General features: G+C 44.9%; 1 protein-coding gene across 1 annotated transcript in view; it reads right to left on the minus strand.

Annotated features, from left to right (window-relative positions):
* Positions 1–15,817, minus strand: part of LOC8026326 (coronin-7) — a 32,982-nt gene extending 17,165 nt beyond the window's left edge. Inside the window, exons 1-12 of the mRNA XM_029966541.4 lie at positions 15,705–15,817; positions 15,131–15,222; positions 12,253–12,349; positions 11,168–11,248; positions 8,925–8,995; positions 6,973–7,165; positions 6,000–6,124; positions 5,349–5,435; positions 3,810–3,892; positions 2,729–2,783; positions 2,567–2,624; positions 731–876 (exon numbers count right to left, since the gene is read on the minus strand). Coding sequence (XP_029822401.2) covers positions 731–876; positions 2,567–2,624; positions 2,729–2,783; positions 3,810–3,892; positions 5,349–5,435; positions 6,000–6,124; positions 6,973–7,165; positions 8,925–8,995; positions 11,168–11,248; positions 12,253–12,349; positions 15,131–15,193 — 1,059 coding nt within the window. The 5' untranslated portion in view covers positions 15,194–15,222; positions 15,705–15,817. The remainder of the gene's footprint in view (positions 1–730; positions 877–2,566; positions 2,625–2,728; positions 2,784–3,809; positions 3,893–5,348; positions 5,436–5,999; positions 6,125–6,972; positions 7,166–8,924; positions 8,996–11,167; positions 11,249–12,252; positions 12,350–15,130; positions 15,223–15,704) is intronic.
* Positions 15,818–16,624: the final 807 nt, after the last annotated feature.

A 16,624-nucleotide genomic window follows, 5' to 3' on the forward strand; every position in this document is an offset into this window, starting at 1 on the left:
GAGGCACAACCTGGGGCAAGAGCGCAAAGTTTAGGAAGAACATGATCCGCAAGACGCCACATTCTGCCTCAAAGTGTGCTTCGTCGAGCATGGTAATATGTGGCACCCCCACCGCCTGCTTGGCACATTATGATGTTCCGATGCACAGCGTGTGAAAGATCACACTGGAATAGAAGGCCAAGTTGATGTTGGTTTGTTTCGTGGTTTCAAAATACAATGAAGGCAGACGAAAAAGCAACACAGGGTATGCGATGGCCTTGTTTTGTTTTGGTGTTCTTTTTCACATGTTTTGAATTCCGAGAGGTTAGATCCTTGGATTTTCTGTAAAAGTCTACGCAGAGAGAACACCGCAACTCCTTCTTGTGCAGGAGTTGCAGTGACGTCAGAGCGACGCTGAGCTTCGATTAACTTTGATTGAGAGGATAGTGGGTAGGCCTCAATGCCAGATGCCCCGAGGTCTACCCACTATTTTTTTCAATCAGCCAACAAGAGCTTGGCGATCTGATATCGCAACTCTTGTGCAAGTAGCAGACAAACTTGCCCTCCGCATTGATGTCACTAGTAAAGGCACAAGGAGCAGGTAACAGTTGATGCTTGTATCACACCCGGAGATAAGACTGCAAAACTTTTATAGCCCTCCTGCTTCGTAATGCCAACGAGATTCTACGAACACCCCCCTCGCATGAAGCGCTATTGCGCGTCTGGCTTGAGTCATGCGCAGCAAGCATACCTTTCTGGGGACCTGGTAGGGGACGGGCACAATGCAGTCCTGCCCCAGGATCAGGACCCTGTTCACCTCCCCGTCCATCACCTTCAGGGCCCTCTTGGGCACCAGCCCCGCCCCCTTCGTCTGTACCTCTCCCATGTACTTGGAAGCTGCACAAGAAAGCTACGCTGAAACAACATGGCAGCAAACAAGCAGCATGGCAGACGCCGAAAAAAAAAAAAAACGGTCGGGGATAATTGTTGCACAAAAGTTGCCGCATACCTTCCAGAAGGAAAGAAACAAGAAACAACCACCTTGATCTTATGTATAGACCCTTTTCGTGTTTACAAATACAGCCCGGCCCCTACCCACCGAGCAGCTTCTGGCCACTCCGTTTAGGCAGGTGTTCTGAACTTGTTTATGCAACAGTGTTCAAGGATGCGCGCAAATGCTAGTAAATCAACAAAGTTGGAAATTTATCAAGGTCATCATGCTACGCTCTTCAACATATAACAGGCAATAGGTCGTCGTACAAAAGTAGTAAAAAATCCCCGACAGACCTCTCGCTCACCGATCCTTTAGCTTGGCGTCTGGAGAGTTGGCGACGAAATATTTCATAGACGTTGCAAGACCGTTGTTATGGAGGGATTGTTTGACCTCCCTTTGGACTAGAAGCTTGCTTGCATCCCTGTGTCGCAAGATGCCACATAGGGATGTCATCTTGCTGCCGGTGTGTATAAACTGTCCGATAATTGGGTCTTGCTAAGTTGTGCCCACGGTTTTCCAACTGGTACCCCAACGAAGCGTGCTCCTCCCATGGTTGCCAGACTAGCCTTTGAAACATGGCTGCTTGCAAATGTGTATTGAAGAGTTTCCAAAATGTAACAGAAACAGTCGGAACAACGTAGTAAATGTTTCAAAGCTTATCATTTCAGATTCAGAAAGTTAGAAATGATGTGTAAAAAATTTCACGAGCAAAAAAAATAATTATGAGCCATACCACTTTGTGAAGGTGCATGACCAGCGAAGCTGTTTAGCACACAACACAGACCCGCCCCAAGGAGCTGGAGGAAACTATACTCCGTTTCATCTTAAGTTGTACCACAGCGAAGGCTAGACACGCGAGCTCATTGTGTTGGCAGCTGCTCTTCATGTACGAGAGCTTGTGCTGCCGAGATCTGCCCCAGAGCAAGGAGCTCGCGCTTGTAGCCTCTCATGCGGTACATCATAAGGTAAAATAGTCTGTAGACACGCACAACAAGACTGCCAGCCCGGGAGAGCGGAAGGAAAGGAAACTAGGCACGCAAGCACTTGGAACGACGACAAAGAGAGGGCAGTACGAGCGTAGACATGGCCGCTACGGGTCGCACAGCTGCAAATCTTTGAGAAACCTTTATTATCTACCCGAGAGTCTATTGATCTTAAAAATGGTGCCTATTGATAACTAATCTAGTGAACAGATCTATTGCTAGATTACCCGAGCATCAAGGAGCATGCAGGGATCGGAGTTACACGCGCCGCACGTGCCGGCATCTGCAGCAGTAACTGTTCTAAAGCAAAAGCCTAAAAAATGGCATCTTGCAAGCACATTCGTAAACGCTTTATTTTGATTCTTTACTTTGAATCTTTTTTACGGGGAAGGCGTGCGTCGTGTGGCGGTGCGAGCGTAGAGTTTTTGGTCACGCAAAGGAAAAATCCACGGAACCCTAGCCATAAACAGCTTCGCTGTCGAAAATGGCTAGCAGAGTAATAGTGCACGACTGTCACCATAAAAGAAAACAAAAATCAAATTTCCAGTGATTCACAATTGGGACCAGAAAGAATGCAAGAAAAAAAAGAAGGAGGTAGAAACGTCCGCACCTTCGCTTAAAAATGGCTCCTTGAAGGTGACTTCCCAGAAGTGCACAGTGATATCACCCTGCATAAAAAATTCAAGCGTCACCTTAGTTCACAAGCCAAGTTCTCTCTAGTCAATCCATTTTCCCTGGGCAAAATATATAAATAAATAAATTGTACATTCACCTTGGCAGCCAGGAAGAGCATGTTGGTATCAGGATCATACAGTGGAATGTAGACACTAAGAGACAAAAGACACGTTCAGAGTTTAAGAGACACTGAACTCTATCAAAATCTTTCTTGTTAAGGGGGGACATGGGTTTTCGGAGCCAAAAACTTCCTAAAACTGCATTCTTTTGAAAATGGCGATGGCTGTTGTTCTTCTGAATCTACCAGGCTTATAATTTCGTGAAGGAATATTTGAGCTATAAATCAATTTATAATATCTATATGGGCTGTATGTGCATTGAAGTTGACTCTAAAACATTGTTTTCACAAAACACGATTTTTGGACTCGTTGAAAATTTACAGGAGGGATATCTCGGCATCTAGAGCAGATAGAAATATAATCTTTCTTGAAATGTGTTGCTAAATGTGTAAAGCATACAATGTTGAGAGCAGATTTTTTAATACAAGTCTAGAAAAATTTCTATTTGATCTTTTGTTATATTACTTGTTAGACATGCGTTGAGCACGGAAATTCAATGTGTGGTAAAATCACTAATAATGAGTTTATCTTAAAAGTGCTTCCAACATTGTATTCTCTACACTTTGTAGTATCTAGCCATGTGTTAAAAAGAATATTTTGTTGAGCAGTTTGTTTTCTATCGTTTTTCCAAACAAAGGTAGGCAAGTTTTAATTATTTTGAGGACAATGCTACTGACCGAGAAAATGACCAGATATATGAAATCAGCACAAAAAGCTGAACAAGCTTGTGCAGTTTCATTAAGTTTGGTCATAAAATAAGAAAAAAAGGTCCAAGACCAGTGTTCCCCCTTAAGCGCTTGGACAAGACCTTTATGTCAAACTTTAAAACAAAGTATTTTAGCACAATATTTATGTCACGAGACTGATTCTCAGCAAGTGGTGTCTCTAAAACGCGCTATCATTTTAGCGTGCTGTCCTGAAACAGACGCATCAAATTAAAGCGTATCACGGTACACAAAATGAGTCGCGGAACCTAAATATTGTGACACTTGCATTTTATCCAGACATTAAAAGGTCTTGTAGCTGTCTCGGTGCAACGGCCAAAACAACACAACTCACCCCATCGCACTATCACCAGAGGAACTGGATAACGAAACGTTGAACTTGCGAACATCACGTAAGGTCACTTCGCGTTCCCTAGCCTGCAAAGAATGAAAAAGATGAGTTATATTTCGTGCATGCTTTCAAAGCAACAACATAGCTTTGAACAGGACGGAAACATTCCGTCAAAGTTTGCCACCTTATAACACAGATCGAGACTGGACATGAAAAACATTGTGTTATTAAAACCTTTTACCTCTGATAAGCCGAGCTAAAAACTTCACAAATAAATCATGAAATGAGAATTAGATATTTGTTTGAATGCACTGGTCTTAGCAAAGCGTGCATTTAGAACTTCCACAACAACTCAGTTTCGCCCTGACCAAATGGTAACTCGCATCAGACAGACAAGCAAGAAAATATATCATGACGATGAATATAACAGCTTAGTTTCAATTGCCAGGGTTAACACAAAGGTGCAGCGAGTCCCAAAAATGGTAAAACAGACTACACGTGATGCGACGGGGCTCTTCCTTTTTATAAACGTCCCGAGGCAGGCGCCGCCACCGCGGCACCACCGGTAATGATTGACTATTATATGTGGCTCTTACCTTAGAGTCGGGCAGTTCTACAGTGCTAGGAACCTTGCCTGTGGGGTTATCTTTTCCCCAATTCTGCGCTAGCAGCCACCCAAATTTCTAGCCTTCTCTTGGTATTCCCCTTGGATGCTCGCTATCTCCCGACCGAGGGGTGAACTGCCGAGAGATCACCCACCCCCCCTTTTTGGCTAAATATCCCTAACAGAAATGACGAAACATCACCCACCCCCATTCCCGTCGAACATCACGTGATGTCCGATGGGAATCGCATCAACCGCGCGATCTGCGGTACCGCTATGTGTGACAAGCGAGTTCGCAGAAGGTTCTCACGTTTTTGTTTGTTATCTGCGCACGCAATATTGGTTCCCGTGATATGAGAGTTTGTGGCGAGTTTCTGCTTTCCTCGTTCACGAGCTGCTAGCGCCATATCAGTTCCTGTGGCACGCAAGTTTGTAGCCGGTTTCTGCATGTTCGTCGCATCACGAAACACAAATTTGTTGCTTCCGCAGTCTGCGGTATCCTTTCCCATGACACAGAAGTTTGTGGCGAATTTGCGTATGCTCGTCGCATTGTGAAACGCAAATTTGCTGTGTCCGCGATCTGCGGCATCAGTTCCCGTGTCACATGGTTTGTGGCGGGTACTCCCGTGCTTATCATTAGTTTTTAATCAAGTTTCATTGTCTCATCCCCTTATGTTTTTCCCCATTTATCTCTTCATTTTGGGTGTGCGCCCTTACAAGCTTTTACACAAAGCCGACACCGCGAATGCAGCTGAGAAGTTTGCGTAAGAAATACTGCCATAAGATGCCATGTCCATTAGATGCACGGTGTCCCGGGACGTCGCGAGGGACCTGGTATCGTCCCAATGCGAATCGCAGGCAGAATTGCTAGGTTTTGTTTCGTGGTCCCTTTACGACGTGTACGAGAAATGAGGAACGATGAAAGAACTTATGCTCACGCTGCCCAGACCGGTAGACAGGATGTACTCTGTGTTCCCAAGCCACACAACCCTGGAATCTCTGTTGTTGGAATGACTGGGTGCTTCCTGGAAGCAGAAACACAGACACACTTGTAAAAAAAAAACAGCACCTCTAAATAAAACAAAACGAACCTAAAAAAAGAAACGCATGTATTTATGCATTCTTGAAACGTGTTATGTGACAACATCCCTATTGTTCGGTCTATCTGGGCGTCCCAAATGTAAAGCCCTCGCTCGCAGAGTGCTTGCAAGTCTCTCAAAGCCATTCTGTGCCTTCTAAATGCAGTCAAACGCCCATGGGAAGTCTTTGCCATGTCCCAGTGGCACAAAAATATTGCCCAGTAAAAACACAATAATTTGAACATGCTTTCAAGTTCCAATAAATTTGTTTCACCAGACGAAATTCAACGGCAATGCAAATTTATGATGGAATTTTCCAGGCGAAGTTACGGGCCTGCGACGAAAACGTCCAACGCTCAACTCTACCGGGGACAGGTAGGCGCACTTACGCCGCGGCACTGCCACTTATGCTCGCGGGTGTGTGGCCACTTCCATTTCACATTTTCATTATGTTACCCACCAACTGGGCAGAGCAAGGGAAGGGGGGGGGGGGGGGGGCGGGGGCCTCACCAGGACGTTGGTCGAGAGCCTGGGGTCCCACACGCGCAGCTTCTTGTCCCTGCCCGAACTCACGAGCTGGTTGCCGTCGCCCCGCCAGCTCAGGCTCTGGATCAGCTCCTCGTGCTTCAGGTTCGCTGCAGGGGCCAGAAAACGCAGGCAGTTGTTGGTGCCCCCAAGAGCAACTACCGTAATAGCCAGAGAGATGTCCTTCCTCCAAAAGATAATCCACCCCTTTTTGGCAGAATTTGCTATTTTTCAGAAACGCCGAAAGATGGCCCACTTCTAGTAACTGCAGGGCCCTGGCCAATAGTGACCTCGGCACAAATGGTGTTACTTAGCCACGACGGGAGTAAAGCAAACATTGCTGACTGGGAAGGACAGTCGTCTTTGGTTCATCGCCCCTCTCTGCGATCACGAGTTTTGCAGGCCACAAAACCTAGAACTACTTTTTTTTTTTACTCTTTTCGATCGCACACCAAAAGTAAGCTTACTCCATATTTTCACCCAATTTGCTTTCAGTTTTAGGTGGGCCATCTCCGGGGAAAAAACTAGGTTTTCAGAACATACGGGCTTCACTCTTCCCGGCACGGTTCACAGACTTGCGTTTGATTGTGACTGACTGCACTGCAACTGCTTGTAAACGCATACAGCCAGAGAACACGCTAGCACACTGGCATCATCCTTCGAGCAGCTTTAAAGCTGCATACAACTACTAGATTGGAGGCTTCGCAGTATTCGTGAGATCTAATCGCTCTCCTACGAGAAAGGGTCATTTTTATAACATTGCCAGAGTAATTCCAAGCATGCAGCGAAAAAATGATGCATTACCGGGCGAAAGAGGTGCTGCTCTACTGGCCTAAAAATCTCACCGGGCCCCTCGACGAAAAGTTTTGCGACTTTATGCTGAACATCGCGCCGAATGGGGTGACTCTGCGCGGCGCTACAAAGGAGAGGTCCGAACTGTCGAAGCCAGTCCACTCACAGCTGAGCTCTTGCTGGCTGACTAGGTCCCATATCTGCAGGGTGTCGTCGGTGGCCGAGGCGAGGACGCAGTCCACGGCCGGGTTGAACGCCAGGTTCTCGATGCGAGACTTGCCGGGGTTCAGCACCACCTCGGGGTTCTGGGGGGTGTTGTTCCCCAGCAGGGCGCCCTCAGGCATTCTCCAAATTTTAATCTGAAGAAAAAAAAAAGATTTAAATTTAATTGTGTTGGAAAAGACGGGGAAGCACGCCAGTCACGCTGGTGTCGCTTGACATAGGAGAATCGCGTGGTGACGGCAGGATGTCACGCGACACCATGACACGATGTTTCTATCGGCTACAATCCAGGGATGGGCAAAATACATGCAAATATGTATTGAAATACAAATACAAAATACTTCGTCAAAAATGTATTTAATTACAAATCTAATTATATTTCCAAAAAGACATTTAAGTACAAGATACAAATACAACCAAATGTATTTGGTCTCCTCCAAATACTTTTCCAAATACATTCCTCAAAATTTGCGTCAGCGGCTTCAGGGAACCTGCAACGGGTTTCTGGGTATCTTATCTTAATTTTGCATCGCACACTCGGGAGTTAGTGTGTGAGGCTCTAGTAACGTAATAGAAATATAATCACAAAAAAATGTAATCAGCTTGGACGTAATAGGTGAAAAAAGTACAGAGCTTCAAGCAGCTTTTTTTGTCGATTACATTTTGGTATAGACCAGCAAAGAACCGAGACGACCAAGACGCGCAGCACTAGCTAGAGAATTTTTTATTGTTGCAATTCTTACCAGTTACGAAAATATGACAACCCGTGCATTTAGAATGTTCCAGGCAAAAATATGGATGGAAAGCAGGCTGGAAAGCAGCACAAATTGTCACAGGCACTTATTTAGCCAGTCTGCCTGTGAATGTCGATTTCGTCACTATTCTTGCCCTGGACTAGCACCGTAATCACAAAGTCACTAAACGCTTGTGCTTGATTGAGAGACACTGCATTCGGTGCAGAACGTAGTTTTCTTCCTGCTCTGGACAGTGACAATAAATTTGAGGGATGTATTTTCGCCCACAAAATTGTATTTAATTACAATTGTATTTGAAATACCCACGTTTTAGTATTTAAATACACGTCAAATACATTAACCAATTTGTAATTAAATACAAATGCAAAATACACAAAGTATTTGAAATACATATTTAAAATACTTTTATTTGAAATACTGCCCATCCCCGCTACGGTCCCTATGGGCCCTACGTGTAGAATGTAACGCTGGAACCCGATGCTACAATCAGACACAATAGCGTAATGGTTGTCTCATTAAAAGGGGGCATATAAACACATTCTGCGTTAAAACTGCCTGGCTTAGACATTTCGGCGATCACAACGAAGGTGCGACGGCACCCGACGGGATTTTTGACAAGCAGCACTTGCTGCCGGAATGATGTGCAATGCGACACGCGACCAAGGAATTGTGAATGCATAAAGGTTGTCTCTTCATCCGTTTGCAACCCTTCTTTGGGGGTACCGCATAGTTTTCTCAGAAATGCCGCCGCACATGGAATCTGTCCATGAAATGCCTCTCTGGCTGTTGCAGTCCGTTGCAACTCAAGAAGGTAGGGCAAGGGAAAGGACGGCCGGGGAGGGGAAAGCAGACGAAATGCTAAAAAGAGGAGGAGGTTTCCCCCTCTCCTCTCTAGCGTTCCGTCTGCTTCCTCCTCCCCCTCGCCCTACCCTCTTGAGTTGCAACGGACTATAAACTATTCTCCTAATAATGTGCAGCTCATGTTCCAGAGATCTAGTGCACCACTGGTCTTCAACATTATAAAGCCACCAAAAAACAACTCCAGACATTAAAAATCTGCAGAGTCTTGGAATAAACTAACCCCTCAAAGATCTGCAGCCTATATGTGTCGCACTAAGAAAAGAAAAAGTAGCATACTCACAGTGGCATCGTGAGAGCAGGTGGCCAGCAGACCGTCGTCATAAGGGCAAAAATCGAAGTCTGTCACGAAATCTGTAAAACGCCACGACACAGAAAACTGTAAGCAACTGATTTAATTCCGGCGTTCTTATTTGAGTCGTCCAGTTACAGCAGTAAACGGCCCTACATTTCTTGAAAATAGAACACCTATCAAAATCAAAAAGTTTATTTTTCAGGCTAAAGTTAGATTGGTGTAATCTTCAAACTTCTCGGCTATCAGTGCCTCCATTCAGAAAACAATAGCACACATTAATTAGTGTGACAAAGATGCAATTAAGGTGAAATTAAGTTATTTAGACTATCAAGAATCACTGCCCCAATTTTGTTTTCTTCTCTCAAATAAGGTTGTATGTAAAAAAAAAGAACTAAATATGAATTTGAAAAAAAAAAAAAAAAAAAAAAAAAAAAAAACCTTAAATCATTTTGATTTGGATTCCAGGCCCGTGAATATCAAACTTATATTTCAGATTTATGCGCCAGGTAATTACAACGGCACTTTCAAAAAAGCGTTGAAGCCCCTCCTTTCCGGTGCGTTTGGTGGGAGGAGGGAATCGTGACGTGTTATACAGAGATCTCAACATTTCTGCACCTTCCGCAAGCCTTGCCCAAGCAGTCAAAAACGCTGCACACCTTCCATCAGAAACGGAAAGTGCAAGGCAGTTTGAAGCCTCTGGGTATAACGTCGCTCCCAGCGGTTGTTTTTTTGGTTTTCCACGCGTCTATTGATACATTCGGGTCACATGCTCACCATATTCAAACTCATGGGACAAAAATGTGCTAAAATTCACCGCTATCTCGTTCCTTTTTTTTTTTTAATTAGGGACACGAAAATTAAACGGGTAGATTATTCGTTAAATTTACTGCTCATAGGCTATTTAAAATATCCATAAAGTTACGCGATTTTTAGAGGTCTAGTAATCATAATAATCAACTTACAAATGTGCATCGTTTTCAACTAACAAACAGGCAACGCTACCCAAGTTAGCCGTAAAATAGTGCCCATAAACCATGTGATCCTGAACACTTTCTCATTCTAGGCCCGCCTTGGTACGATAAAAACTTGGGAGGACATTTAAGCTTCGCCTTTAAGACTGGAATGCGACAGCGTTATCGGGCAAGCATGTTTTGCATGGTCTAGTCAGTAGCGTGTCTGGCTCACAACTTAAAGGTCACGAGTTCAAATCCCACCTAAAATTCTTCATATTTTTCTTTAAGGGAAATGAGATACTTTATAAAGTGAAATCATTTGAGACATGCGGCAACCTACAATTTACATTGCATGTAATGCTTTTTAATCCCTTTCATTCCTCGCGTGATGTCAAGTTTCACGAGAGTGGTGTGGGTTGTTTGAAATTCCTGCGTAAGGCCATGTGGCTGTGACGTCATGACCCTATCGACCAAACAAGATTTACGCGTCCCGCTACAGACGTCCAATTTCTGCAACGCCACCAAGGCCTGCACAAAACGAGCTGCTCAACGCCATCGCGTTAAAAGCCTCACACAACTCAGCTGCTCTCGACCCCGGCCCTTCGAACTTCCACCCTGCATGCGCATTCGAGGTCTTCACAGACGACAACGACCACGGCGAGTTCATCCATGATGATGCCGTCGTCGAGGTAGCTGGTCACCAGCGAGGAGCAGTCAAAAGGACCACCTTCCAAAATCTCTCAATAACAATCACTCTCATGGTTGCCGCAATCGGTGTCAAAGACTCCGACGAAGCAAGCGATGCCGCAGATGTTGTCGCCTCGAAACCGCATGCTCGAAATGCGGAAGGTAAACAAGGAAGCTGTAGCTGGAGACGCCGAGAGAGCCAAGACTGTGGTATGTGCAAACAGACGCCGCACATTGGACGAATGGCGTCATCGACCCAACAAACATGGCGGCATTTTCAAATGGGGTAGATGCGGGTCCGCACATAAATAGATTTATCCACGAAACTATCGCGCCATTTTAAAATCAAAGTTAGCAGAAATGTAGGAACATGCAATGGATTTTAGCAATATAGTTATCTCCTAGGTTATTTTTGGCATGCCCTAACCCCTTTATGTGCTGTACGACATGTTCTGCTCTCGTGTACTCACTCTTTAAAAACTTCAGAAAACACAATTATTGAAATGAAGTGAGCAACACGTAGCTGGCTACCTTTACCATGACACAAAATAAAAAAAATTAAAAATTAATTTTTTTGTTTGTTTAACTTACCAGAATGCGCATGAAGCAGAGGCAAATTCTTGCTCTTTTTTCCAGCTTCATCCAGCGGCAGAATACCTAAGCTACCTCCACCTAGAACAGAAGAAAAACAAATGAGAATACACAAAGCACCCAGCACACATTCTGTTTCCTTTCTAGCCCTTGTTCCCCGTCTCCTTTCTAGCCCTTGCGATGTACCAATTATACTAGCGGACAACTTTTTGTGGCTATGCAGTCAAAGCTGTGGATGCACGGGCACTTGAGCACCCTGAGCGTCGATCAAAGCTGTGCACAAGCCCCTGCACTTCTGAAATGAAACAGAAAGTTGTCCACGCGCATAGCCCATCAATGCCTCTTACAGAAACAAGTAGATAAGGTGCAAGCAAAGAACAAAAACTGCATCCCAAGCTAAGACAGGCTTATGCTACAAAGCCATGACGCCACAGTGTACAAGCTTCACAAATATTAGTAAAAAAAAAAATTAACTGCATGAACTGTCAGGAGGTACAAAGTGGCTATTCAGCACAAATTAGTTCCTCAGACTTTTGAGTTTACTTTTCACGATGATACAACAATCTTAGAGAGGATGCACAGTTTGGGAAGCCCATTATATAAACATTTGCAAGTACAGCCTCTGGACACCGCCATAGTGCTACAGGCATGTATATATTGTCTGACAGTAAAGCCTTGCAAAGGCTTTACTGTCAGACTAGTGTTCAACCTACAGTGGCCTGTAGATTGTAGACTGTAGGCTGTAGAATCTGAAGCGTGTTCAATCTACGGTGGCCCGACTATGTTTTGAAGTGCAGCTGCTTACAAGCGTCTATGGGCTAAGGGGAGTGAGTGAAGTATTTGAAAGAACACTGCAATGTAGTCGCTGACTTGCTAATGCTAATATGGCTTCAGTGTGCTTTCAATATTAAAAAGAAAAAAAAAAGAAATTTGAAGGATGGGAAAAAAAAATCTTTTGATGCAGATCTGGAAGTATTAAGCTGACATTAGATTAGCAAGATGCTTCAGAAATAATGTCATGCGTCCATGTCAATTCGCTCAGTTTTTGCCATAGCCTTTTCCAAAACAATCTGGCAATTGCTCACCACGGTTGTCAACGCTGAAAGCCTTGTAGAGTGCACTGGCCTTTATGTGATTTCCAAATGACTGTGGTGCCCCAACAGAGACATCCAAGACCCAACCCTGCCAACGAAAAAGAATATTAAGTTAATTCACGAAGCACTTAACACACCTGCCTGAAACAACCACTTCGGGAATGTAGCTAAGGTCTAGCGACATCTGGTGGTGCAAGGGAGTCGATAAATAAATCTAGAGGAAAAGGTCCACCATGTGCTCGTGCATACTGGCCGCTTCAGAATGGCAGAACATAGACGTGGACATCTGCAATTGCAACGGGCCCATATCACTGAGGGTACTTTAGTATGTGCAAAGAAGCGGCATAACATCACTTAAAAAGTCTGTACCAAGTTTGTTTGTTTTTTTCTAGCTTTATTTTGCAGAGACGACAGCATCACACGTTGTACAAAAATAAATAAAGTTGACGAGGACTCGCACAGCTTCCAACGTGTCGCTGCAAAACGAACATGCTTAACCCATCGTCTGGTTTCTTTCCCCACTTTTCTGCCGTCCTCTTTCTTTTTCTCGGCACCACCAATGTGAGTGCTCACGGTTTGCCGCATTCTGCTCCCATCTTTTACCCCCCTGTCGCACTCCCGATTGCTAGCATGTAGCGGATGATTTCCAGATTTATATACCACCGCAGGGGTAGATTAGGTACGGCCCACCACACAGCAAAAGAATACACTTTCTTGTTCTTTTATTCAAGTTTTGCAGTGCCTTTCTTACCCTGACCTGCCAGAAAGAATCAATTCTCAGGTAGTCGAGACTGGAGCCACTAAATGAGCTACGCTTAGGGTAAAGTTGTGGGCGCTGCCATCTTGGCGCTTGTGCAGAGCAGACTCAACTGCCGATCGTTATGATTAAAAATTGTGACTTCGTCAACATTCAATTCTGTGTTAATAAACTTATGTAATATTGCTTTGCTCCGTTGCGAACTGTTTAAACATTTGGGGAGTATGGAAAAGTGTTTTCTGTGATTTGAGATTAAGCTTCAGATAACTGGCAACCATAATTTTAAAGGGATGCTGAAAATTTGGAGCTCACACAACAACGCTGCAGAGATAGGCGGGACGCTGTAAAACCCAAGAACATCACTCATACAGCGATATCTTTAGCGGATGGCCGTATTTTTGAAAAAGAAGTGCGCGACGATTGAACACGGCCGACAAGGCTGACGAGACATGCAATGTCGCGATTCTCATTCCCTCTCCTCTTTGCTTTATCCCCACGAGCAGGTGAACCGAAGCGGGGAGGAGAGAAGCGAGGACGCTTCCCCTCATTCTCAACTGTTGGAAGAGAATCGCGAAGTCACATTTCTAGCTTTATCGCTCCCTTCTTTGACAAAAATACGAGCATCCGTTTGGGATATCAATGTATAAGTGATGTTTTTGGAGTTCACAGCGTCCCTATTGAACGCTTCTGCGGCTTTATTTTGCAAAATCAAGATTTCGGTTCAGCATCCCTTTAAGCCCCAAGGTGGGTAAGTTTCGTTACTCTGAAGTGGAGCTTATTTAGTGGCTCTAGCCAAACTCTTCGCAAACCCGTCAGAAGTGTGCCGCACATTAGGACGGGCATATATGGTCACTGGCAGGGTCAGAACGGCCGGGCTGGTCTCTAGGATGCATTACCTTCATTATATGCTCGTTGCCCTTCGAATTGTATTGGCTGTGCATGCACAGTCGCAGCACATGAGACGCTAAAGAGTTATCACAGGTACGAAGCTCGCGCAAGTGGCGGGACAACTCGGACCTCCCTGCCATTTTCATCCTGTCAGTGATCACACAGGGTGTCCCAAGTGGGAAGAAGCCGGAAAAAATCGGAATATACTCATAGAAAGCTCAAACTTTCATTGAATGTGCACCGAGCAGGTCAGTTTTACCGTGCAAAATTTCAAGGTGCAGTTCCCTTCCTCTAAAAAAATTGCCCAGGTCAAGGCTGGACACATTCGCAGCAACCAAGTTAGCGGCGCCATCTACCGATAGGCGTAGTGAGCAGACGCAATTTTTGCTCCCATTATTTGCAGGAAGAGAACTGAGACTCAAAATTTCATGTGGTAAAACTGGCCTGCTTAATGCACTGTTCAGTTAAAGTTTGAGCTCTTTATGTGTAGGCTCCAATTCTTGCAGCTCGTTTTGCAGCAGAAGGTTCACTCGGGGACAGCCAAGAAGATAATTTTGAAGTCCCTTTGGCACATGGGTAAAAACAGTCGACCCAAGAATAGAACTGCGTATGAACCTTATTTGACGTGTGTAAACCTAGCCTCTCACCAACAGTTTGCAAACAAACTCTAGAAAGCCAAAAGCAGCTCCTACGAGACATATTGGTAGTAGTTCTTTAACGCAATGGAAAAGTAAGTGTATAGTAAACAAAGTTTTGGAGAAAGGAAAACTAGACTGAACACATTTACTCCTAGATGTTGAACATAGTTTGGTGGTATTGCGCGATTGTTGATGGGACGCTCATCGCCTCCGGGTAGTACATTCCAACTTCTTTCCACTGCCATACTGAACACGGTTATGGAGCGCGATAATGGCTTGCGCAATGCGGAAGGATCAGGGCAAACATCAACACAGGACTCGGGATCTGGCGAGCAAGGCGGGAAAGCCAACCTCCGGCACAAGACGAACAAACACGAATAGTGCTCGTCACGGGCGTTCGATCGCGTCTCCAATTAGAAGCGTCACCGGAATAATGAGCACGCAAAGGCGGTACGAAGGCTGCCTATTCAACCGAACGTGAACGATGCACAAAATAAAACACACAAAAATGCATGCGTAAGTCACGTCGTGAAACAGAAGAGAAAAAAGAAATGAAGCGCGCAATACAGGGAGATTTACAACTCACCTCTCCTTTCTTGGGGACTTTAGGTGTGGCATTCTTGTACTTGGAACTCTTGAAGCGATACATAGAACGCCGGTTGCATAAACTGAGTATTTCTGTCGGAGGGAGGAAGGAAAACGTTCCACCGGTCAAAAGCGTTCGGGTGCGAAAGCGAAATTAAAGGCGGCGAGACACCGGAGACGAGCGTATGGGGCGGTGTGTGCGCACACACACGAGCAACAAAGGAAGAACCTCAGACTCGCAGTCGGAGCATTCTCGAGTCGCTAGGGCCGCAATCTACTTATCGGTACTTTTGAAAGAAACGAGACTATAGTCGATTTTAGAACTAAATCGACGCTTCTGGCGTCTAGTTTTACCCGAATGAATCGGTGAAGCAGAACTGTCAGCTGAAAGAACTCAAGCCAGCGGGGTTGGGGGGGATCTCTGTTGACAGATGATTTTCGGCTGTTCTATCCGAACCCGGCGCCGTAGCCGTCGTCACGGACACGGTCGCGTAGCTTCGGTGTTCAAAAGACGATCGGATCACGTTTGAGCTCGGGTTTGGGCGACGGAAGAGTGGTGTAAAATGCGAACGTACGTTCACCTGGCGCTTCTTTCCAAGTAAACTCGGCAAAGAGAAAAGACGCCTCCCCGTTGGTCACGTGGGCTGGGACGTCACGTGACCTCGTCAAGACCCGTGACGTCAACGGATCGATGGGCGGCTCGGCGGTCGCGGATGGAACTAATGGTTGTAATGACCTTCATATTAGATAGCGTTTTAATTAGTTCCTGGGCCGGGAAGCTTTCTGGATTCTTTTATTGTTAACCTATGGATTAATTTTAAACGTCTAGAAAACTCATCACTGACCTCGCGCTGCCAACATGTTTCTTCGTAAAAAATATATGCAGGGTATCACAAAAGAAAATTTACACGGTCTTTTTTACCGCAAAAATAAACTAGGCAACGCCGAACGCTCATTCTCCGCCCAAAGGTAGAGCAAGAGGTCACAACCAGATGCCAAAGTTCCAGCCCGATCCGATAACTTAATCAAAAGTTATAAGTGATTTTCTGAATATTTCAATGGGAAAATGGAGCCCAGTTTTGCCCGTTTTCGGTTTCTGGTGCCATAGAGCGCATAGAGCAGTACATAGAACCCCATGTGTTTGAAAACTCCGTCGGCCGTCATTTTCCCATTGAAATTTCCAGAAAATCACTTATAACTTTTCATCGGATCGGGCTGAAACTTGGCATCTGGTTGTGACCTCTTGCGCTACCTTTGGGCGGAGAATAAGCGTTCGACGATGCCTAGTTTATTTTTGCGGTTTGTGCTTGCGGTAAAAAAAAAAAAAAAAAATTTCTTTCGTGACTCGTTTTGTACATATTTTGCGCTTATTTATTTTAGTTACCTTTTATTTTATTCAAGATCATGCCTGATGGAGATAGATTTTAGTGGTTTTAGTGTATATCACAAGCGACTAAAACAAACACACACACACACATCCTTTGAGCTAAAAAAA

This window comes from Ixodes scapularis, unplaced genomic scaffold (assembly GCF_016920785.2).
Source record: "Ixodes scapularis isolate PalLabHiFi unplaced genomic scaffold, ASM1692078v2 PGA_scaffold13__105_contigs__length_92229423, whole genome shotgun sequence".
Taxonomy (NCBI): Eukaryota; Metazoa; Arthropoda; class Arachnida; order Ixodida; family Ixodidae; genus Ixodes; species Ixodes scapularis.